This window comes from Amblyomma maculatum, chromosome 2, assembly GCF_055883805.1.
Source record: "Amblyomma maculatum isolate TAMU_Amacu chromosome 2, ASM5588380v1, whole genome shotgun sequence".
NCBI lineage: Eukaryota > Metazoa > Arthropoda > Arachnida > Ixodida > Ixodidae > Amblyomma > Amblyomma maculatum.
In genome coordinates, this window is record NC_139345.1 from 55,422,186 (window position 1) to 55,445,303 (window position 23,118).

Below are 23,118 nucleotides of genomic sequence, written 5' to 3' on the forward strand. Positions count from 1 at the left end.
TAAACCTTTTCACAGAAATGGAAGACTTGCGTGTTGCGTCTCCTTAGAAATTCAAAACTGCAATGCTTTCTCAACACCTTAACGTGAAGAAAAAAAAAGATACATGAACCAAAACGCAGCCTTTATTTACACTACCACCTCGTTAAATTCCTCTGCGGTACATTTGAAACCGTCGAGCTTATATTAAGCCCAGGCGGTGTTTCTGTTCTTTCTTTTTTTCTTTTTTTTTTCGGCCAATTTTCGTGCTCCTACCGACAACGTGGGTTAAGCATGCGGGCTAGTTATGTTGTGAAAGAGAATAAAAATAACGAAGAACTTACACTTTGAGTGTGGGAGTAGGAGATCCGGTTGCTCTCCACGAAAAGACTGCCTTCCCGCCAGGCCTGACTGTTAGATCGGGTGCGCAGGACTCGAATTTTGGCTCTTCAGGAGTCACCTCTCTTTCGCCTGTAAATGAAAAGTGCGCAAAGATTGAACAGAGTTCTTGAAAGGAGAGCAAGCTGCAGCATTTCGCGGTTTGGTTTTGTTCGCTCAGGGAAAAAAAAAAAAAAAAAAAAAAACGTCTGAGCACTAAATGACAAGGCCTACACATTAGGTCAAGGAAAGAATGCATGTTGTTACATCAGCCTTTTGGGAGAGAATTTTGCCGATATGTACAGGCGCGGTCAAAACTACGCGGCCCAAGGCTCCGATCGGCGGAGTGGCTGCGAGCCGCACCGCGGCGCTCGCGCCAGTGTTGCGAGGGTATGCACTGTGACGACTAATTTCTCCCTCGCTCTCGAGCGGAGACGTCATGCGGTTGATAAAGTTTTAGTGCGACGTTCAGTTTTTTCGCAGCTTATGGTCACGGCGGAAGAGGGCTCCCGTTTGCATGAAGCGTTGTCGCGCTGGTGCCGCCTCGTATGTCGTTTCCCGCGCGTGCGGAACGGCTGCAGCGCGCGCACGCTGAGCCATTCTCGAAGCGCACGGCGTCCATCTTTCTAGCATCGTAGCTGGGACGACGCTTCTTGCATGTAAACCGCCGCTGTGGGCCAGTCATGGTGCTCCACTGCTGACCCCCCAAAAAAGCTGCTTCAATCCCAGGAGCGGCATTCGCTGCATCTAGGTTGAGGCGAAATGCCAGAGGACCGTGCAATGTGCGTTATCAACACAGGTTTAAAAACCTCAGGCGGTTGAAATTTTAGAACCCCTTCACTATGGCGTCTCTCATAGCCTTAAATACTTTAGGATAAAGCCTAAAAACCAATTTTCATACCTACGCCCTGTGCTGCCCGCTTCCATGTAATCCGCCGCGCCCGCGGGCTGATGGCTTTGGTGCCAGCGTACATGCATCACGTTCTCGAATAACCGCGGCAGCCCACCCGGTGAACTTGGCGGCGTGCCAACTCGCTTTGTCATTACCTGTGTGTCCATATGTGTCTACAACCCTGACAAGACATTTAAAGGAGGCATCGCGAGTGCAGTTGTTTGCTCGTTTTCTTGTTGTGGATCATGCAGTCTTTCGTGCTGTCGGGGTTTGTGTAAATATGGATGCTATTGGGATTGCTTGACGCAAAAAGAACGTGAAGCTCGCCAGCATTTGTTGTGGTATTCGTAAACGTAAGTAGTCCGTACTTTTGTTCGCGTGCTTATCCGATTCGTCCATTCAGTCGCTTGCAAGTTAGTGATTTGTGTCAGAGATAAGTGATATGATGAGCTGTCGAATTTCCTTCGTTAAATAAGTGGTTAGGAATACCCTATGAGTTTTACAATGTACTCCCGTTCGCCTAATCGAACGTGGGGTTTGCTTTCCTGCCGTATTTAAACTGTCTATAGTGGAAAAACTCATTTTCGAGCACCTTCGACTGAATAACCATGAAATGTTGAGTGATGTGCTTCTCACTTCTTCGCATCAGCTTAAAGTGCAACTTCAACATTTTCTTCTCTGCGTTGTTGGGATATAAATTGCGTCAATTTTATTGGCAAACCAACAAATTATTTTGGGCTTCGCCTCTGCACTGATACAATGGGCAAGGCTTAAGAATAAAGCGCTACGGTGATGCTTCGGGCGATGACAGATCAACAGTTCAGGCCAAGCGAACGGCTTGTGCGATATCAGCAGCTTGCTATCGCGACGGCGCTGTTCAGGTATGTTTTTTTTTTTTTCTTCCGGCAAAGATTCACTGCTACATCGACGCTTACGCTGCAATCAGCGGCCCGGTTCAGAGGAGCGTAGCTGGTACTTTAATGTCTGGTCACTTGCGTCCAATGTCTCGCCTATGCTTTGGCTCCACCTGAATATTCTTACACCGTGGTTGGAATAGAAAGAAGTGTGATAACTGAAGCAATGGAAGTGGTCGCTGGCGAGAAGAAAGAGGGGGTGGGGGCGGGTCCACCAAGCATTATGCAGGCTTGAGATTTGATTGCTCTTGTAGCGAAACAATCTCGCATATGTTAAGCCGAAAGTTCGATGGCTCAAAATTGTGCGAAAATAACTACTTTAAATTTTTCAAATGCTCTTGCTCTGTCAGCAATAAATCATCAGTGCTCTGAAAACACATGCCTCAAGAAATGTTTAATGCCCTACAGATTTCTCACCATTTATTGAGTAGAGTCAATGTAAACGAAGAACTACGATTTTATTTCGGGCTGAAATGCTATTGTCATCGGCAGTTTATAAATGTGTAAAGTTATCCTCAGCAATATATTTAAATACAAACGAGCAGGAGAAGCGCACAGTTTGTTACCATATACAAAAAAAATTATCGCGATAAAAGAGAAACACAAAATACATTGAATAGCTCTTTATAAAATGAAAAAGATGCAAGCGTCTCTAAACTCAGCGGCACTTTGTAACAAGCAATTAAAATGCCATATTTACCTTTAACAACAGGTATGCTATTATCACCTTATGCGGCCGATACACTACCGTAAAACCGTAATACTCGCCCCTGCTACACCATACGTCTTAATCCTTTTTGTTATATTCTTCGAACTTCATCTTGATGACGATGATGACTGCACCCGTAACAAGTGACACTAATGAGCCTTCTCGTCAATACATCAGTAATAAATTTCGTCATTTCGGGGTTTTACTGCTGCGGATTACACGGAAGTGGGCAACACGCAAGCATGAAAATTGGTTTGTAGGTTTTATCCGAAAGCATTTCAGGCTACGAGAGACGCCATAGTGGAGGGTTTCTAAAATTTCAACCGCCTGAGGTTTTTAAACCTGTGTTGATAACGCACATTGCACGGTCCTCTGGCATTTCGCCTCAACCTAGATGCAGCGAATGCCGCTCCTGGGATTGAAGCAGCTTTTTTGGGGGGTCAGCAGTGGAGTACCATGACTGGCCCACCGCGGCGGTTTACATGCAAGAAGCGTCGTCCCAGCTACGATGCTAGAAAGATGGACGCGTGCGCTTCGAGAATGGCTCAGCGTGCGCGCGCTGCAGCCGTTCCGCACGCGCGGGAAACGACATACGAGGCGACACCAGCGCGACAACGCTTTATGCAAACGGGAGCCCTCTTTCGCCGTGACCATAAGCTGCGAAACAGCTGAGCATCGCACTTGAACGTTATCAACTGCGTGACGTGTCCGCTCGATAGCGAGGGAGATATCTGTCGTCACAGTGCATATCCTCGCAGAACTGGCGCTAGCGCCGCGGTGCGGCTCGCAGCCGCTCCGCCGATCGGAGCCGTGGGCCGCGTATTTTTGAACGCGCTTGTACCTAAAGCAAGCCTCAACGACGGTTACGTAAAGCCAGTAGGCTGGCGCAAACTATCCAGAGAACGAATTTGTTTGCTTGCACATATTGTCAAAAAAGCCGGTAGAGCTAAATAAGTGGGTTCACTGGCACCAACACACAAGCACCGGCGAAAGAAGGCCCGGCTAGCTGACAGACCCGCGAGCGAGCTCCCCGAGTGAAGAAGACGAGCGCGTGCCAGTCTCCAGAGCTCGACAAGATGGCGACGCCAATATACGTAATTAACATCCCGGCAATATGTTGGTTTAACCTTCTTTACTTTCTTCTTAACCTTATTGCCCATCATGAGTCGGTTCATGTAATAGAGTTTGTTACTGTGAATCGAAATCAGACATACTTAACGCAAATTTTAGCCCTATTGCAGAACCGTCTTACCTGTAACGCGTAGGTAGGCGCTGGTTGTGGCATCTCCGTATGCATTGACAGCATGGCATGTGTACTCGGCAGTGTCCTCTGGTTTGACGTTGTAGATCTCAAGGCTGCACATCCCGAACTCGGTCTGTACGGTGTGCAATAAAAGTCTTTTAAACTACATCAACTATTGTGAACATAATGTAATACGTTTTCTCTGCTCCAGCGGTGTCATAGATTGCTCTCAATCAGGTGGTTTTTAGGACAATAAGCACGAAGCAGGAGCTTAGGTCAAAGTTACCATAAAACATGAACACGTGCGTAAACACGTGCTAAATGTGCGTGAACAAAATAAGATGCGTATTACTTTTGACTTTTTGGCGGCTTGTGCTTCAACGTTTACAGTGCTTAAATGCCATATCGAATAATGATCAATCGTTTACAAAGTATCTTTCTATTGTGTCAGTCAAATGAGCAGCCACTCCCCTTCTCCTGCCCATGTAAAACTGTCTAGGTATTCAGGCTCTCCAAAGATACACACTTTAAACTTGGAAGGCGAGAAGTTCCCCAGCAATTATTTTTTTCTGGTTTCCAGGGCCAGGCATGCAGCTAAACCTTCACTAAACGCTACAGAATCAAACCTCTTTGACTGCAGTTGTTAATGCCACCATGCTTCCCATGCCCCCTTTGAATTACTGCAAGTCGTGAAATTTCAAGCAAGTTCGGCTTCCTGCAAAATCTTTTAACTGTGAGGAAATAATGCGATGTTATCAAATACTGTTATGCACGTGTTGACGGAGATGGTTCAAGTTGCTAATGCGTAGAAAAATTCGTTTTTAAAGTTTCCATTTCGTTCCCAAGCAGTGGTTAGAGCTGCAAAAAAGCAAAGCAAATAGATGGCTGTTTTTTTTTTTTTTCGAAATAACTGTGAGGTAACTGTGGATTATTGTAAGATGTTTTTCTCAAACATTGATAAAACTTACATAAGCATTAGATGTGTAGCAAAAATGTCTACCTTTTAACCAGTCTGGTGGGCTCTGCCTAAAGAGGCCTACCCGTTTCTTGTCTTTCTCTTACAAAAAACACACTTGCAGATGTACTCACAAGGGTGATCTCAATGTGCCTGTTGTCCGGTACAATCTTGATCCCGTTCTTGAGCCACGTGACCTGCGGCATCGGGTCGCCCATCACAGTGCAGTGAAGCTTGATTCGGTATCCGCTCGGCGCAATGCGATTGTCCAGGCGTGTTACAAACCGTGGCGCTTCGCCCTTCGGCTTCGGCTTGGCGCGCGGCCTTGCCGGCTGCGGCTCTTCCGACTCTGACGAGTCGCTTCTCGACAGCCTCCTGGATAGGTAGCCACGGGATCCAGACTCGGGATATGGTCTAACGCGTGACGACGCCGAGTCCGAAGCGCCCTCGCTTTTTCTGCCATTGGTCGTTTGTTTGACGCCGTTCTGGTCTCCGGACGGCCTCTCCCTTGTCGTCAGTTCACGGCGAAGCATGCTTTGCATTGAGCGCAACATCTCGAGATCGCGCTCTAGGCTGGACATTTCGGATGAGATACGGGTCGCCAGCCGGTCGATGTTAGACTTTTTGGAGCTGTAATCGCGCTCGATGGTCCTGGAGAGTGAGGTGATCCTGCGGCTGTACGACCGCCTTGTTCGCACGTCAAACTCCTTCACCCTTGCCGCCTTCTTGTAGTAGAAGGCGTCATGTAAGTAAAACTCTTCATCAAACTCTGCCCCCGGGTGCTCACTTCTGACGTACGGCCTCGGCTGACCGAAGCTTGTGTCGACTCCCGAGTCAGCAGGGGAGGCGGAGAGAAGTTCGCGGCGCTTTTCGAACGTCGGATGCTCAAGTAAGAGCTCGGGCGATAATTGCGGCATGGTGATGACACTGGGAAGAGGTTCGTTTGGTCTGACCGTGGTTATGATTGCCATGGGACTGGGTACGGTTTCAATATATTCGACGCAACAACATGCGCGAGATGGGTGCTCGCGCCTGCGGAGGTTAGACTCAGACAACAAGGTGTCGATGATGTAATTGACTGGTAGGGGAAGTCGCTCGCATAAAGTGAATCGACAAACAACTGGAAAGCCTTTCTCATGGTCCACAAAAGCACCTGCGGATTCAAGCGCTAACGGGGGTGCCAGAACGAGGAGGGGCTCCGACACATCGATTATGAGAAAAGAAGAGCCCGGAAGAAGATTTCTGTACATGTTCCACTGGGCTAGCGTAACCACTCGGACAGTGATTCCCTCCGGAGGTTGTGGAGCTGTTACATCCTGAACTTGGTCCAGGAGGAGGGGAGGTGAGAATACGACGAGGCAAAATGTATGCGGAACGAGATGAATTCCAGATGATTGCTCGATATCAGGGCGGCGCTTTATATCGGATACATCATCAGCGTTTTGCCATGTTAGGACTGTGACTGTACAGCTGACAGTAAGAGGAATGTAACCTTGCGTAGCCTGTTCGTACCTTTGATCCTCTAGCGAGAGGTCAAAGATTTCGTCCCTTGAGTAGGGAATAATTTCGTACGAATGTTCTAGAACTGGGAGGGCTGCCATCTCCTTTCGTTCCGGCAATGTTGGCATCTCAGCCATTGTTTCCTCCGGTTCTTTCGTTTCCAGGACTGCAGCTTCGTGGATGGCTTCTTTAGGAGTGACGACGTCGCTTACCTCGAGGCTCGCACGTTTAGCTAAAGTATCGTTGTCGATCTCAGAAACCTCGCCGGACTCAGCCTTGACCGTTGAGCTTGGCACGAATGTTTCGTAGTCGCTTAGTTCACTGGCGACCAGCGGAACAGTGATCTGTGAAACTGCCTCAGAGAGCGCAGCGTCTTCGTTGAGGAACTCGTCGACATCCAGAGAAGAGCGTTGGTCGTCACTATCGTACTTCGTGACAGTGAGCGTGACGTCTTCTTCCGTTGAGCCCAATTCTTGTTCCGTTGCAATAGCTTCAGTTCCTTCTGTAGACTCGATCTCTGTTGCCAACGTGTCCGCTCTGGAGTCCAGTCGTGGAAGACTGACGGGCTCTGTGCTTGGACCTGGCTTGCTTGTGCCATAAACTGTGACTGCCCTCAGCCTGAACGCATACTTAGCACCTTCTTCTAAGCCGTAGACAGTGCAGTTCTCATGATGAGTCGTCGTTGCCTTCAGCCATAGTTCGTTATCCATCTTCAAAGAAAAACAAACAAACATGGAGAGTGAATTCGCCTCATATAACTGCAAGAATCGTACATACACAAGAACAATGCGAACGAAATTAAGTAAGCTTACCAGCCGCTTCTCTACAATATAACTGCTGACAGGACTGCCGCCATCATTTTCCGTTGGTTTCCATACCAACGTGCAAGAGGTCCAGTCCACGGATGTGATTTCTGGTGGGAGCTGAGGCGGATCTGGTTCACCTGTAGGTATGACATCAAGAATCATTCACTGATACAATTCACAGTGACAAAACGGGAGACATTCAGAAGCTACAAAACTAAATTAGGAAAAGTGAGTGAAATGGCTAGAAAGCAGTGAGGCCGGATAAGCATGCACGCGTGTAAGTACACTGCTATAATCAGTCGTTATCGTTTTATATTATATTTCCTGGTCGATGAAAAGTGGATAAAAGCAACAGCTCCGGCATTTAGGCTACGTTCGCACTCTTACCCAGCTGCGACTGTCGCAGTGAAGCAGTAACGCACCTGTGACCATAATGTCCACAGAGAACTCGTCCCTTCCGTGCTCGTTGCTGGCTTCCAGGGTGTATGTGCCGCGGTGTCTGGAGTCTGCGTCGACAATTTTGAACAGGATGGTCTGGTCGTCACTGTCCACCACCACAGAGCAGTTTGGCTCGTCGAAAGCGAGTACCTCGCCATTTCGTTTCCACACAAAAACGGGAGGAGGTTGGCCCGTGTAGGACAGCTTGACTCGCACTGTCTCTCCAGAGTCGAAAATCAGGCCATCCTTGTATGCAGGAGAGCTGATGAGCTTTGGAGGGGCTGCAAGGGTTGTGGTGAACTCAGGGTTTCTTTTTGATCGAATACTCGTTAACTTAACTTAGCTCTCTCTATAGGGTACTAAAAAACGGAGCTCAAACGTCTTTGCTAACATCAGTAAATATACTGCATATACTTATGTAACATGGGAGTAATTCGCAGTGAAATGCTGAACTAGCGCGGGAGCAGTGAAGTGCGACATGGTGCATTTCTTGCCAGGCGGTAACACCGAACACCTGAAGGAATAAATTACATCATTTGATATAATGGGTGCTATGTTTGTCGTTTTAAAGGTTTTTATAAAAAAAAAATATAATTCCTTCGCTGCTAAATCATTCGCTGCAGTCGGTGCATGTGAACTGTACAGCGCGGCGGCAGTTATATACTATCGGGGACAAAAGTCTCTGCACCGTATGTCTTTCGATTTTGGACTAGAAACATAATGTAAACGAGTTACCAGTTTATTTTTCCAGCACTCATAAAATAATTAAAGTCCAACTTTTAGATGGACAAGTATGGTCCGAGGCTACTGGCCGATACGAAAGTTATGCACTTTGATTGCAGTTTGCGTGGTCCAATGATTTTGGTCCCCGATAGTACACGATAGGGTTTTAGAGCCGCTTAGTTAACTGGAATTAGGCCATGAACTTTTCATTTTTCTTTTAAAGCCGATAATGCACCGGAAATATCGCAACCGCTTGAGGCACTTCGACTTACCTAATACCGTTAGCTTTGCCGTCGTCGTTTTCAAACCAGCATTGTTGAGCGCCTGGCATTGGATCTTGCCCTTATCTTCGAGACGAACCTGCTTTAAGAGCAGTGTGGAGCTCGCCAGGGAAGTGTCGATGTCGGCTCTCGGAGACTCGAAAATCTCCTGACCTCCTTTGTACCTGTCGTGAGGCAAACATTCTATTTATTTCGGGTCATAGAAGAGTAACTCCCCGATCAAGTTAATTTTGACGTTATTGTTTTTCAATGTTCTTGCCTTAGTCAACAACTATGAAACCTTCGATTCCTATTTTGATGGTATTTACATAGAATCCTTAAATGGCAACTAAGTGTGGCCTCAAGCTATTCGTAAAGGAGGGAGAAAAAAAAAAAAAAAAGCGCTACGCGAGCTTTTCAGTGGGCTTCTTGATCCAGGGCTCTCTGATTTGGGCTACTCTGTGGACATCACGGCCCGTTGGTCCTCGATGTTATTTCTTGCCACCAACGTCTCCGACTGCTCGAAAGACCTGTTTTGCGTCTGTGCTTTAACCCCACATTCTCAGAAATTATGGAAGAGTGTAGGGTCTCAATAAATGGGTGCCTTCTCAAGCATATGAATTCATACGCCTAAGGAGCCACTTTATAAGAACTTTCGCGCTTCATCCACAACCCCTGACGCATGTTTCGCTATTCATGTTTGTCGCATCCTTTCGTGAGCTTTGTTCTGCAAATGAAATATTTTGACTTTATTGTGCGTCCCAGCTAGTTACGGTGTCCACGCGATGGCACTCCTGCTTTATCTACGACTTTTTTTTTTTGCTCCAGAAACATTCTCGCACGTATGCTCATTATTTTCACATTTCTTTAATAATAAAAATATAGTTCTTACCAAGTGATCTCTGGCGTAGGTTTGCCAGTGAACTGACAGGTGAAGCTGGCGTCGTTGTCAACCAGGACCTGGACGTCAGATAGCTCCTTGGTGAACTCCGGAGCAGTCATAGATGCAACTAAGAAAGCAAAAAAAAAAAAAAAAAAAAACGAGCAAAGCGAAAAATGTTTCACGCTGTCCTTCAAATGTAATCAAGAAGTCCTGTCAACACAAAACATTCCATACATCCTATGCATTAGATGGTACTATTTGTGGTAATGCAATAACGCGGCCGCTGCTGTGTCCGCCTTGTCGACAACGTGGCAATTTTAACAAGATGAATACGGAATTATTTCCCTGCTGCGTCTAGCTTGTGCCTACAGTCTACATCTGAAATTTATATTTATTACGACTTAAAGAACGACGTGTCCACGAGAAGTGTATTGAGGCTATGGTGGTAAAATAGCCATGCGAAGTTAGTTACATCGCTGTTACTGAAGTTGCACCAAAACCGTGCTGCTGATTCATTCGTCCTAAACTTGAACAAGTAGAGTGGAGTGGTCAGCTGTGAAAGGAACGCGCACACAGAGCAACGGCAAGGTGTTCCAATATACTATGTCAAGACTCATCAACGTCATCATCATTAGCAAGATTATAACCGCTTCAGGGCGAAAGCTCCTCCCATATTACACCAACTACCCGAATACTGTGCTACCTGCATCCACTTGACCTCTGCGACCTTCTTAGCGTCATCCACCCACGTAACTTTCTGCTTCTCCATGCTACACTTTCATTCCCTTGGAATCAAGTTTGTTACCCTTCGCGCCCATAGGTTACCCTCTATTCGCACTATATGCCCTCCTCATGCTTGTTTCTTCTCTTTGATATCCACGAGAATGTCATTAACTCGAGCTATTTCTCTAACCCACTCTTCCCGCTTCCTATCTTTTAACGTTGCACCTACCACTGTTCGTTCCATAGCTCTGTGCGTTGTCCTCAGCTTAAGTAGAAAACTTTTTGTTAGTCTCCAGGTTTAAACACCATAGCTGACAACAGGTAAGACGCAACTGTTATATATTTTTCTACTCGAGCGATTCCGGCACGCTGCTAGTCATAATCTGCCGGTAATTGCCCAATACGCCATCGAAATGTCGAGACTAAAACAAGAAAATGACAGACTGCTAAAATGTGACCTGTAAGGAGTCAATGCCTCCTGAAGCTGTGGGGGAGAGATATACGGAGTAATTTCGACCACCCGGGGAACTTTAACATCCTCTGACATCGCACAGGACACACACGCCTCTCCGTTTTGCCTCGATCAGTTGCTAAATACCTCGTTTCAAGAGCGCGCGTGGATGAAAATTATTGTTTAAGGAACACCTCTTGCACATAATGGCACCGAAGCAAACGTGCTGCCACTGTTTCTGAAACTGAAATTGAAGAAAATTTTATTCCGCAACAAAAATTCTAGCAGAAAGACGCGTTAAAGCTGCGGCTTCTCTTCTCCGGTATAATTTACGTCAATGCATCGTCCGTACAAAAACGGCCAGATATGTGAAATTTATTATCCTATTTTTTACTAGCACTTCCGCGGCATTTTGTTCAATCATCATCGCGGTTTCCTCACCTTTCCTTGTGATGACAATGGGCTCCGATGGCTTTGACCACTTTCCCATGCCGACCTCATTTTCGGCACTGACGCGGAAGGAGTACTCGATTCCCGGTACCAGGTTCTGCGCGACGAACTCTGCCTCGCGCTGCTGGCTCACCACGATCCACACGTCGCCCACCAGATCGCATCGCTCGAGCACGTACAGGGTCACCCCGTCGCACGGGGGCGACCATGTCACAACGCACGCGTCAGGCATGGTCGGGTGAACCGTCACCACGGGTGGATCCGGAGCAGGTGGCTTTTCTGCAAACAGGCACACAATAAGTGCTGCGCGAAATGGCGTGTGATAACACAAATAAACTGGTTTCTGGAATATTGGTCTTTCACGCTTGATTGCATTGTCTGATGAAAACCAAGTCAGGTATTCGCGGACGACCGGAGTTTAGCTGTAAATTTACTGGCTTGTATGTGGACGCAATATAATTTCTGTAAATAAAATAGTTGTGCTATCTAAGAGCCTACATGTGCATCAATTATCGAAGTTTCTCTGTTGCCTAAATTTTAAAAATGTTTTTTTTTTTTTTTTTTTTTTTCAGCGTTCTGCATTTCTCTTTTGATAACGAAGTTGGCTGTTTCTTTCCTGATCGCTTCGTTACGACCTGACTAGGCAGTGTCCTAAGCTAAACAGTTATCAGTTTCTACTCGGCACTAGTGGTACTGACGCTTACCGAAAACTTTTGCTGCAGAATAGTTGGAAGCGTTGGGAACCAGATGATCAAGAAAAAAAAAAGATGATAGGAAAAAATCTTAATGACCTTCTGTCGTTCATGAGAACGGTGGTTTATCGTACGAAGCCTTGTCGTACGACTGCCTTATTATAAAGCAAAAAACCTTGCAGATGTTCCGCCGAATAGACGATGGCAACTTTCGTTCATCAGAGACATGGTAGAAAAAAACTAAAAAAAAAAGTCTAAACAGGATAAACAAAATCCCCGAGCGAGATTTCAACACCGCGTCAGCAAACAGACTAGTTTTCAGTCCCCATGCCTCAGATAATTGGCTCACCGCCGTATCCCATTCGGTGCCTTTATTACGCAGGATACAATTTACATTGGTCGAATCGAATTCATGCGACGGTTTACTGGCAATCCGCCTCACCTTAAAAAGTTCAAGTTTGAAACTTTCTTAATAGGCTGCCAAATTCGGGGCACATGAACGAGCTTTCAAAATATTTTTACGCCGTACAAGATCCAGAAAATGATTTCGAAGATTTCTAACAGAGAGGTAAGCATGGCGAACAGCCACCGAAGCCAAATAGAAGGTCCTGTATATCTTGTCTCATCGCCCAAAATACAAGAAAATTGACTGCGAGTAAAGGAAAAGAGTGGAAATGCAATAACTGTGTCAAGGCTTAAGTTCTTTTTGAGAAATTATTGTCTGCATGTAAAAACAGACGCCAACACGAAACGTACAGGATTCCTCTTGGAAGAAGGCAGCAGAGCAAGTAACAAAACAAAACACAAGAAGCACACACAAACACAAGGAGAACGCTACATTGACAACTATATTGAAAAGAATCCGCACATCTTTTCCCTTCACTTCCCGTCTGCAGCCAACTTCTTCCTTATCTTTAGCGTCCTGCCGGTGTGCGCAAAAAATCTAATACCTTTTTCAACAATACCACTGAAGGCATACTGACACATTGGTCTCCCGAGTCCCTGATTGCACATGCTTCAAAAATTTCCCTTGCTAGCTTATCCTTAATTTTTTTCAAAACCTTAACGTTGTGAAGGTCAGCTGGACATTTTTGGTCTTTACAAATAACGCAGTCTTTGCAGTGCACTGCGAGATTAGTGCCAGACTTCTTCGATATTGCCGTAGCGTGCTCTCTAATCCTGTCATTGATACATCTTCCTGTTTGTCTAATGTATGTCTTTCCACAATGCAAGGGAATCTGATAAACAATCCCCTGAATACAATTGGAGCACCTTGTCTGGTGCGAAGTTTTGCATCTAGACTTGAAGTCCTGGTTGTTCACCCGTAAACACATCCCTTTTGCTCTGTTTGGTGCCGTTGGAATAACTCGGATGCCATGTCTGTGACCAATCTTCAGCAAATTATGGGTCAAGTCATGAATATATGGTACCACTGACCCCGTATTTCTTTGAGTAAAATCTTCTTTTCGAATACTGCGCTTGATCGGCAGGAAAAGGCTTTCTATTATGCTACAGAGCAAATACTCATGATACCCTGCCTCCAGAAGCCTCTTAGTCTGGCTTAAAAAACTTTCTCTGAAACGGTGGTGGCAGGATTTGTTGAGAGCCGACGTCAATGCAGCCTTCGCAACACCTGTTTTTGCTGTCTTTGAATGCTGGGATGTATACGGAAGAAACTGCTTATTCGCTCTAGGCTGGTAAGTCCAACCAACTTACCAAAAGTTGGTAAGGTGTGTGATCAACTAGCTTATCGTTCAACTCTATTATTGTACCGGACTTTTTTCAAATGTAAGACCCTACTTATCAATGGCGGCGGTGAAGTCGAAAGCTAAACTTAATGGTGTTTCCGACCCCTGATTAGCAGCGAAAGTATGGGTGGAGGAAAACCTAACATGCGTGATGCCGAGTGCGAACCTGATATATTTCGTACCATACCGCGAGCACCGCAGTTAGCTTCTTGGTGGCTCACTCGTGTTAAGCATATTTTTTTGCTTGATCAGAATATTTTTCAACATAACACATAAGCTCAATATGGGACGCCAATAATAAACATCGATAAGCAATTCAAAAACACAAACATATCTTGAAAAATGGCAGTTATAGGATCTATTAAAACGAGCTTTGAGCTTTTCGTCAAGAACCAAATCGAGCTCGGGTTCTCACTTCAAAATTGCGATGTGAGAAAAGTAGGATTTGCAGCAGCATTGCAGTGTAAAAATGCATTTTTTTTTCACATGCATATTTATCAATGCGTCTTCCGCTTGTACAAAGAGGCTGTGAAATCGCAAACGGAATGCTGAGACAAGTGCGTTCAGCTCTCCATTGTGACCCGGTTACGTTATTACCAGGCATGTAGCCAACCCACCATAATAACCGAACATACACGTACATCTCTAAAGGTACTTAAATGCATGATAGAAGTTTTAGTGGTTACGCTAATATAGACTAGCTCTTAGCAGTCTTGAGCGCACCTACGGGCCAGGAAATATCCCCCGGTTGAAATGGGTTTGCAAGAAGGTTAGAGGTCGCTATTAAAACATTTACCTTATCACTTATACCCAGTTACTTCGGCACCAACAAGGAGAGATAATTTTTAAGAGCGAGACCTCTTACGGAAGCGCACGCTGACGAGTGTACTCACTGGGCGCTGCCTGGACTCTGACGGGCTTCTTGTCTACGAGCGCGTCGCCGACGCCCGCTTGGTTCTCGCCGCTGATTCGGAAGACGTAGAAATGGCGGCTCTTGAGAGCCTCGACCGTGAAACGGGTCCGGGCGTCGGGTGTCCTCACGGAGAACTTGGCAATCTGTACCAGGGGGCAGAAACGAACGCTCGACTCCTTGTGATCGGTTTGGGGCCAGAGCCAACGCAGAATTCGCTTGGCTCAGCCGTAAACAAGGCACGTCACTGTGTTGCGCCAGGAGCAAAGTTTGATAAGGTTATGAAAGAAAGGCTTGTTTCTTTTTCGAGGTGCGGTATGGGCGACTGTGAGTGGCTCACACCTGTATAGTCTAACTTCACACTAGTTACGCACTGAAATCAGCATCATTGTGTGCTAAATATTGTGACTGCTGAACAGATTGTTTGCAAACTGAGGAAAGGCAATTATTTCGGGAGCCATCACACTTAGTATGCACAAACGTATTTGAACAACATAATTCTTTAGCCAAGCACAACTTGTTAATATAAGTAACACTGCGGCGTGTCACAGTGTATCGGCATAAGAGCTTCGAAACGGCCATAACTTCACGATTTGTTGCTTTGCTGCCCGCATTATTACATGTATTATCCCTGCCTTCCATCCTCATTCCTATCTATTCCTTATAATATAGCATTTTATCAGAACACTCTTTTGAGTGCACGTTTATTAACAAGTTTTGTGGTCACCTCTTGGTAAGAATAAAATGCCATAGCTGGACAAGCAGTGCACTTTATGCATTGCCTGTCAGCCTTTGATTGAATATTCCATAAGGGACTGCAAAAATTATTTAGTGTAAGAAGACATATTACCTCAGCAGCAGATACATCTCGATATTCGACGATGTAGTTGGTGATGACGTCACCACCGTCGTTGAGTGGCGGCTTCCACGATAGCCTGACAGAGCTTTCGGTGATTTCGTCGATCACCAGTGGTCCCAGTGGAGGTGAGGGCGGAACAACTACTCCTGCGTAAAAAAGAATAAAAATAAGAACAATCTTGGTAGAAGCTCACATGTGCTACATAAGCATGACGCTTCAAAAACTGCACCTGCATGGCAAGTCGAACCTCTCGATCCAGAGGCCTCCTGAGAAAAACAATGCAGCTAACAGCACGAAATTGGACGAAGGTAAATATCCAGTAGGCGCTTTTCGACAGTATCATTTTTTCGACTGCAATTGCTCTTTCCAAATTGATGGAACATTAATAGAGTCCTGACGCAATTGTTAGTTGGATCAGGTTTTCCTATTCCCTCACTCTTCATGTATCAATCAACTCAATTCTACGACATCCGTGGGAATTTTCGGAGGCAATTCTAAACAAGCACATTTTGTGGCAAAACCGAGAAAGGCTAATTTTAAAGCGAGTTAACAAGGAATTACAGAAGCATGGTAAATAATTATTGACACGATCATATTGTATACACAAAGCAAATACATTGAGACTGCAGCACCTAAGAAGCTTAGGGGAAGAATGTTTGTGATCTCGTCCTGTCATTCATTTTCTAGCTTAAAAACTTTTACGGGGGTCATTACTTCCAAGGTAATCTTATATAGGCACTTTCACACTCTTCTAAATATATGACAAATACACATGACACAGAATTTAAGTTTGCTTCATTTTCTTATTTAAATGGCGTAAACATTTATGTGACCTGCAAAATCATCTTATGTACGTTTTATCTCTATAGGCTAAACATTTCTGGTCACAGTCATTACGGCTCATTTCTTCAAAATATCATTGTTTCCCTGAATAAGTTAAATCGAGTTTATCTTTGGCTAGACAATGATGTAAATTTAGTAATTCCATTTAATGCTTTCAGTGAATCAGAAAGCCAACGGGAGACTAAACTCGAATCAAGACCATTTTAAGCGTATATGCAAAGTTCATAAAAGAAACTCAGCGCTATAGGCTATCCTGAACAGTTCTTCTGTGAGAACTACTCGTTTTGAGAGCGCCAGAGCTTGAGGAACCTATCAGAAAACCAGCGAAAATTCTCCAGCTTTTTACTTTTTAAAATATTTTTCCCCCATCCACAGCCGCACGCCTAGATAGGATGCAATAAATTTCAAAACCAATCACTGTCAGTCTATTCAGACGATTTCGCTTATGCTCTTTTTTTTTTTTTTTTGTAAGATAAGCGAGCTGTAGTTGCAAAACAAAAGGAAAGGAGAAGAAATCATATTTATGGGCCTTTTTTTTTCTTTTTTTTTTCGTGGAGCCTGAACGCGTGAGTCTGAGCGTAAAACGCACTCTTACTCATTTCTACATGTTGTCATTCAGGACACGGAGCCGAAGTCTGTTGGTAATGACTTGGCCGAACGACACGACTCGGTCGTAAAAACGCTAGGTTGAGACTTGCGAGTTTCAGGAACTTTAAAAGGCAGCTTTCGCTGACCTCTTTCGCATGAAATGCTCCTCTGCAATCTAGAATTCCTCATCCATCTTTATAAACACTATGACCACAAGCATAGCAAGTGTCATTTCCCCTTATAATTCTTTAAACTGGATTTGTTTTCCTTCCTTTGTTCTTGTGGTTGAACATCCGTGAGGCTGACCCGATCTTTTCGTTTACCATAAATGACTGCTTCGTTCAAGCTAGAGATTGATCTCTGAGAAATAATTACTATTTTATTTCCCTTACGATATGGATGCAAGTGCTTCCATGTGAGGATGGAAGAAAAGCGGGACAAAAGAATCTGCGACGCTTTTTCAAACAGCCCGCACTTTGTCATTCGCGACTCCTTTGAACTTGCATCAAGCAGCAGTTAATATAAAGAGCTTTGGATGCAGCTGGTATCGCAGAGAATGTTGGGCGCGGTGCAAAACTCACTGACCTTCACAGGGCCTCGCAGCTCGTAGCAATTAAACATACAAACGCCTTCAAGCTCCCCGACTTCTCGAAGCACAAACGACTAAAGCTTGACACCTTTTTCTATTTCCTTCTTTTTTTTTTTTTTTCTGCCTTCTCGTGAGGTTGCACCTCATCCCAAGCTAAAACCGTCTCGAAGCCAGGCGGCGTCAACCGAAGCAGAGAGCACTCTCATAAACAAGACAAAGCAAAGCTCGCTCAGCCTAGCAAGCGGCCACTTCTCTTGCTGCTTCTGCTCTACGCTGTGACTTCGACGCTGCATGCTGGATACAGGGGCGGCGGCAGTGAGGGGGAGGGGAGACGTTGCGAAGCCGACGTTTTGCTCACAAGGTCTGGGGCTCCCTGCGCGGTCGTCGCCGGTAGAGGAACCTTGAAGTGAACGGCGTCGGCGGTCGGGACGCACACAATCCCCACACAAGCTGCGCCCTGTATAAACCTTTTCGAAGACGGGCCAATAGCCCGAGTAGACACTGGCTTCCCGCGCGTGTGCGCGCACCGTGGAACGAGCTCACTCAGGAAGCGCCTCCAGCGTACACACAGACACAAAACCCGCAGGAGCGAAAACACTCACGAACACCGGGCCCCGGCGAAACTATCTATCCGGCTCAACCGACGGCTCCGCTGGCCCGGCTATGCGGCTCGCAACAGAGAAGAAGGTTTGGAGAAAGTGTGGTTGAGTGTGAGTGGTAGAGGAGTTGGAGGAGGGAAGGGGCAGCCAGTGGGGCCGTCGTCGGAAAGGAGGAAAGGCTCTCTGGCGCTCCCGAAATAAACCCTGATTCAGGGGAAAAACGGACCAGGCCGAGACGCGACGGTTTGGGGCTCGAGCAAGCAGCAGTATTTTTCTCTCCTCGTCCGCCTCAGCTCCCTCCTCGACCGCATCGTTCTCGTCGTCTTCGCTGCGGGTGGCACAAGAGTCCGTTTGGCCGAGACGGTCCTCTCTCGGTTCAGGAACGGAGCGGGGATCCACTCATTTAGATCTCGCTGAGTCGGCGTCCCGCTCGTGCGCGCTAGGGCTCGAGCGGGTGTCGCCAAATGTGCAGGGTCGCCAGGCCTGTCACGGGTCAGCGAGCATTGAAGCGCCAACCGGCCTCAGTTCTGACTTCAACGAAGCCTGCAGGGCAGACGCCCTCTCCGGGATCAAAACGAAAACAAAGCGCCGGTGACTTTCGCCGCTCGCCACGAAATGGTTTTTAGAAGATTAACGTCTGTGTACAGAACTGCGGCATCTGTCTGCTCTGCGGGCCCCATCGCGGAAGTTGAGAAATATACATGTGTACAGTCGAGGATATCGTCCGTGGAAGCGTTGTAGCTTTACGCTCACCATGCGTAATGGTGGCGATATAATTTAGGACTTCGAGCCATTGCGCAGGGAATATCGTATGTAACGTCTCGTAACCTCTAGTAGTATGTAACTGTGAGGACAGGTATAGAAGTTAAGGCCTTTAAATGCATAGTAATACACCTGATGTTTTTTTAAATATCGTTAATTCAAACTCAATGAATTTTTCAAACATTATTGCCCGGTAACGGCTGCGTCTATATATAATACCTTTAAATGTACTTTCGCTCAACGTGTGTGAGGACAGGGCTACAGCAGAGGCAAAGGAACTTGGGGGGTGCATACGTACACCCTAGCGCAGTGTTACGCGATAGTGATCGGTGATCACTGCTGCCCCGTGGGGGTCCCCTGGTGCAGCAGTCGTAGACGTCGAATTTCTTCTGGCCATCACATAAGGCTTCTTTTTTTTTTTTCCCCGAGCGGACGAACCTGCCTCGATGACGTATAGCGAGCCTGACCGTCACCACCGAGATCTTGACAAGACCTGCGCACCCCAGCAACCTACGTCACGACAGGCGAGTGGCGATAAAGTACCAGCAAATGAAGGTGCGAGCGCGAATCAGAGTCAAGTCACGTGATGTCGTCTCGCCCCTTTACCCAAGCCTGTATGCGCAGATTCAGTGGCTGATCCTTTATCGTCCGTCCGCTCGTCGTAACGTTCGCTGATGGGAGAGAAGGTGATACAAAGGCCTTGTTAGATTCTCGATTGTGACGGCCTGACTCGCGAACGAAGGGTGAAGAGGTCAATTGCACAGCTTGGCCCCAGATATTTTTTTCCTTTTAAGTGACGTCACATCGTGTAATGTCATGGCTACGCTAGCACCTTTCTCGAACAATCGAATTTCCCGGTCACGCAAACGCCACTTTGTTTTTCGATCATGACCTTTGGTGATATCGCTTTAAAAGACTGGTAAAAAGAAAGAATTCATGCCCTTTTTCGCTAGAGGCGAAAAGCCAAAGAGTTCGACCATGATAGCATCGAAAATTAACATATATATCCGGCTGATATGCGCTTGTATACTTAGAATTTCATTAACTTTGAATGAACCATGTCGGAGGAAAACAATTGAGGTGCTTAACACTTTACGGGACATACCACGCTTATTTACATCATCTTTCACTCATCTATCCCCCCGGTTTGTGCTATCCCTCATGGGGAAGGTAATTTTTAAATAGGAGCTGCAGTCGACGAAAACAAGTGACAGCGTTTCGGTGATAGATAAACATACTTTCAAAATGTGCTTGACTGGCTTAATCACGCAGAGCGGGCATCTACAAGTCTTCGCATCCACGACGCCTTTGCACTAGCAGCGCAGGAAGTTGATTTTAGGGCTAGTATTTCCTAGCCTCACCACCGAAGCTTTACACAAGCAGTTCTGACTTGTCTTCGTAATTGGCAGGCAGAGTCTTTCACAGCGGAAAAATCATTTTTCTGCACACGACTCTGCCGTATTAAAGCGTCATATAAATGGCAAAAAGCGGTCTGAATATACATTTATAACTCAGCTGTCGTTTTCCTGGAAGTCATGTTCAGTGCTTATTGACCGCGAAATTGTAGACATTAGCGAATGCTTTTGTTAGTGACAGAGCTTCTGACTTGCTGATTAATAGCATTTGTTGAAACAGAAGCGTGCCAACTCGTCGTCTTTGGAGTTCGCTAACCATAAAAGCCATAAAGCAACAATGAACGCTAGGCAATGGAAACCTCGATGTTCAAAACTCTTCCGGTGTTCATTGTTCATTGTCCTTGGAATTACAAAACCTTCCGTATTGATGCTAATACCAAAACAACCCAATTCACGGAAAAAGAGAACGTATTCAGGCGAAAGCCTGAATGGCTCATACTGTCGGTGCTCACTCGGTCACACTACAGCTTTCAATTAAAGGATGCCATCAAAACCGATACTAATGTCAGCAGAAAAATAAAAACCCTCTTTCCACCTGGAATCGAACCTCCACTCCTCGGATACCCAGCCGAGCGCTTTAACCAACTGTGCCATGCCCGGGATCGTGAAACACACAACATAATTCTCCATGCCTACAGTGAGGATGATAGTAGCGATGACAATGACGCTGCAATTAGTGATAATGAGAATGGTGGCATTAGCAATGATAATGACGATGCATTTAGTTGATAATGATAATGAGAGCAAACGTGGTGCACCCTGTGCACTAGGAACGCTCAGGCTTCGAATTTCTGCAGTATAGATTACACAGTGCTCTCAAATTTGTTTTCGCAAAGGTTAATTGTAACGAAACATACATTCATGATTTTGCAACACTGCATATGTGTCGACGCGGTTCAATGTTAAAATACCCAAGGGTGCCAGAGCAAGTTTTCAAAATAAAAAAAAAAAGTGGGTGGATGTGTGCTATAAAGCACAAGTGGTACGCCCCCACCATGTTCCAAACACTTCTGACTCGCGAGCGGCCTATATCTAGGCGAAGGTGAGTCACTCCGAGCGACCACGCTGTAACGCGGTCATGTCGTGGCTCTGGCGCAGCTTTTTCGTCACACGTCTAAAATAACGGACGCTTTCTTGGCCCGCACCTCGCAAAGTTCTTCAGTAACGTCAGTGGATGAACTCGTTGCATACAAACAGTTGTCCTATTCTTGACGCTGGCCGAATGAGAAAAGCATTCTTGTGTGAATCATGTTGCTATGATTAAATCGAAAGATGCAAATGAGAAACATGCAGACAAGCGACGGGCTGTCTGTAACACACGGCTCCGAAGTGGCGCTGTGCCAACTGCCCTTTTGTTTGCGTTCAAATGTCACGGTCGTCCACGTTAAAACAGACCTGTATGAAATTATTTTTATTTTGAAAGCTTTAAAACAGAACAAACTTCAATGGTCACGGGCATGCGAGAAAAAGATGCTAGTCAGTGGAATTCACCAAGATTTACAGGAAATTTATCCTCAGAAGTTTGTGCTGAGATCAGTGAGATAGATTTTAAATTAGAGTGTCCATAATAATTTTATTAATTTAACATGTGTGTTCAGCTCAACTGTCCGCTAGTTGCTAAAGTGATCAGTGCGCAAAACAACATATCACATCTAAATGTTATATTATTAGCTCTTCAGAAAATAATACAATCATTGCGTTGTATAATTGGCGGCGAATTTGACACGGAGAGCGCTGTACATGTGCTAAGCACACACAAAAGAATTAAAGGCGATAAATGCAGTTCATTTGGAGTAAATGAAACTGATTTAGTTTCCACTCGAACAATCACTTCTATTTCTAATTCTATTATCTTTCCCTCACCAATCTATTTCTATTTTTATTGTAGTCCTATTCGGATTCTATTACAATTTTGATTCTATCCGAATTCTCGTCATATTCTTGTTTTGTTTCTATTCGTGATTGCTTCTTGTATTTATTTTTTGCTGATTCGTTCCTGGCTGGGCCCTTTCTTTCCATTATCTACAAATCGCGAGAGGAATCCCCAGCCACGTGCCGCAGTTGGCAGATGGCGGCTGTACGCGGACGCCTGCGCCAGACATTTTCCTCCTTCATGGCGTTCCTAGCACTATCGCATTAGAAAGCAATCACGTGAAACTCACTTGTAGGCAAATGATGGAGAAACATAGAAATTGGCACAAGGGACCCTTACTGAAAAGCATCAGTTGTGTGAATCTATATTCTATTGTAAGGCAAACTGTCTTATTAACAGACGCGTACTGTTCAAATTTCTTGATTTTGCAGGAATTCTGTAATACTGAATGCTCCGCCGCAGATGTATTCTCTTCGAAGCCGGTTCAAAAAGCAGCCATGAGGGTCAATTTTCGGAAAATCAAAAATTCGCACGACACTCTACCTCGGCGAAGCGTCTTTGAAAATAGGAGGATATAGAATGAGAACAGTAGTCCCCGACAATAAGATGCTGCTGACGAAATTAGATGTGGTATTCTTTTCATTTAAAACTTATAATTTTAAACCAAGACAAGCGTTATTCAGTAAGACCTTAGACATAATTTCGGCTACGGAGTACCTGCGCAGAGGAGGTTGCGCTACGGAGGATCCGGGTCGGGGTTGCCCTCACACCTGCTGTAACACGAACATGGCCTCAATACCGATATCTATATCAACATCCAGGATGTCCTGTATGCAAGCCACAAAATCATGGGGCAGATATTCACCACTTGTGGGTTTTCCCGGCACTGAAGCAGACGAGGATTCGGCACCTGGCGGAAGTGGGCCTTTCGCCGAACAA

At 45.7% G+C, this 23,118-nt stretch overlaps 1 protein-coding gene across 1 annotated transcript in view; it reads right to left on the reverse strand.

Annotated features, from left to right (window-relative positions):
• Nucleotides 1-23,118, reverse strand: part of MnM (myomesin and myosin binding protein) — a 48,705-nt gene that overhangs the window by 11,370 nt on the left and 14,217 nt on the right. The window contains exons 5-14 of the mRNA XM_084594178.1: nt 15,502-15,656; nt 14,635-14,797; nt 11,293-11,580; nt 9,687-9,804; nt 8,807-8,979; nt 7,796-8,092; nt 7,380-7,510; nt 5,202-7,277; nt 4,122-4,245; nt 321-447 (exon numbers count right to left, since the gene is read on the reverse strand). Of these exons, the coding sequence (XP_084450304.1) occupies nt 321-447; nt 4,122-4,245; nt 5,202-7,277; nt 7,380-7,510; nt 7,796-8,092; nt 8,807-8,979; nt 9,687-9,804; nt 11,293-11,580; nt 14,635-14,797; nt 15,502-15,656 (3,652 nt within the window). The remainder of the gene's footprint in view (nt 1-320; nt 448-4,121; nt 4,246-5,201; nt 7,278-7,379; nt 7,511-7,795; nt 8,093-8,806; nt 8,980-9,686; nt 9,805-11,292; nt 11,581-14,634; nt 14,798-15,501; nt 15,657-23,118) is intronic.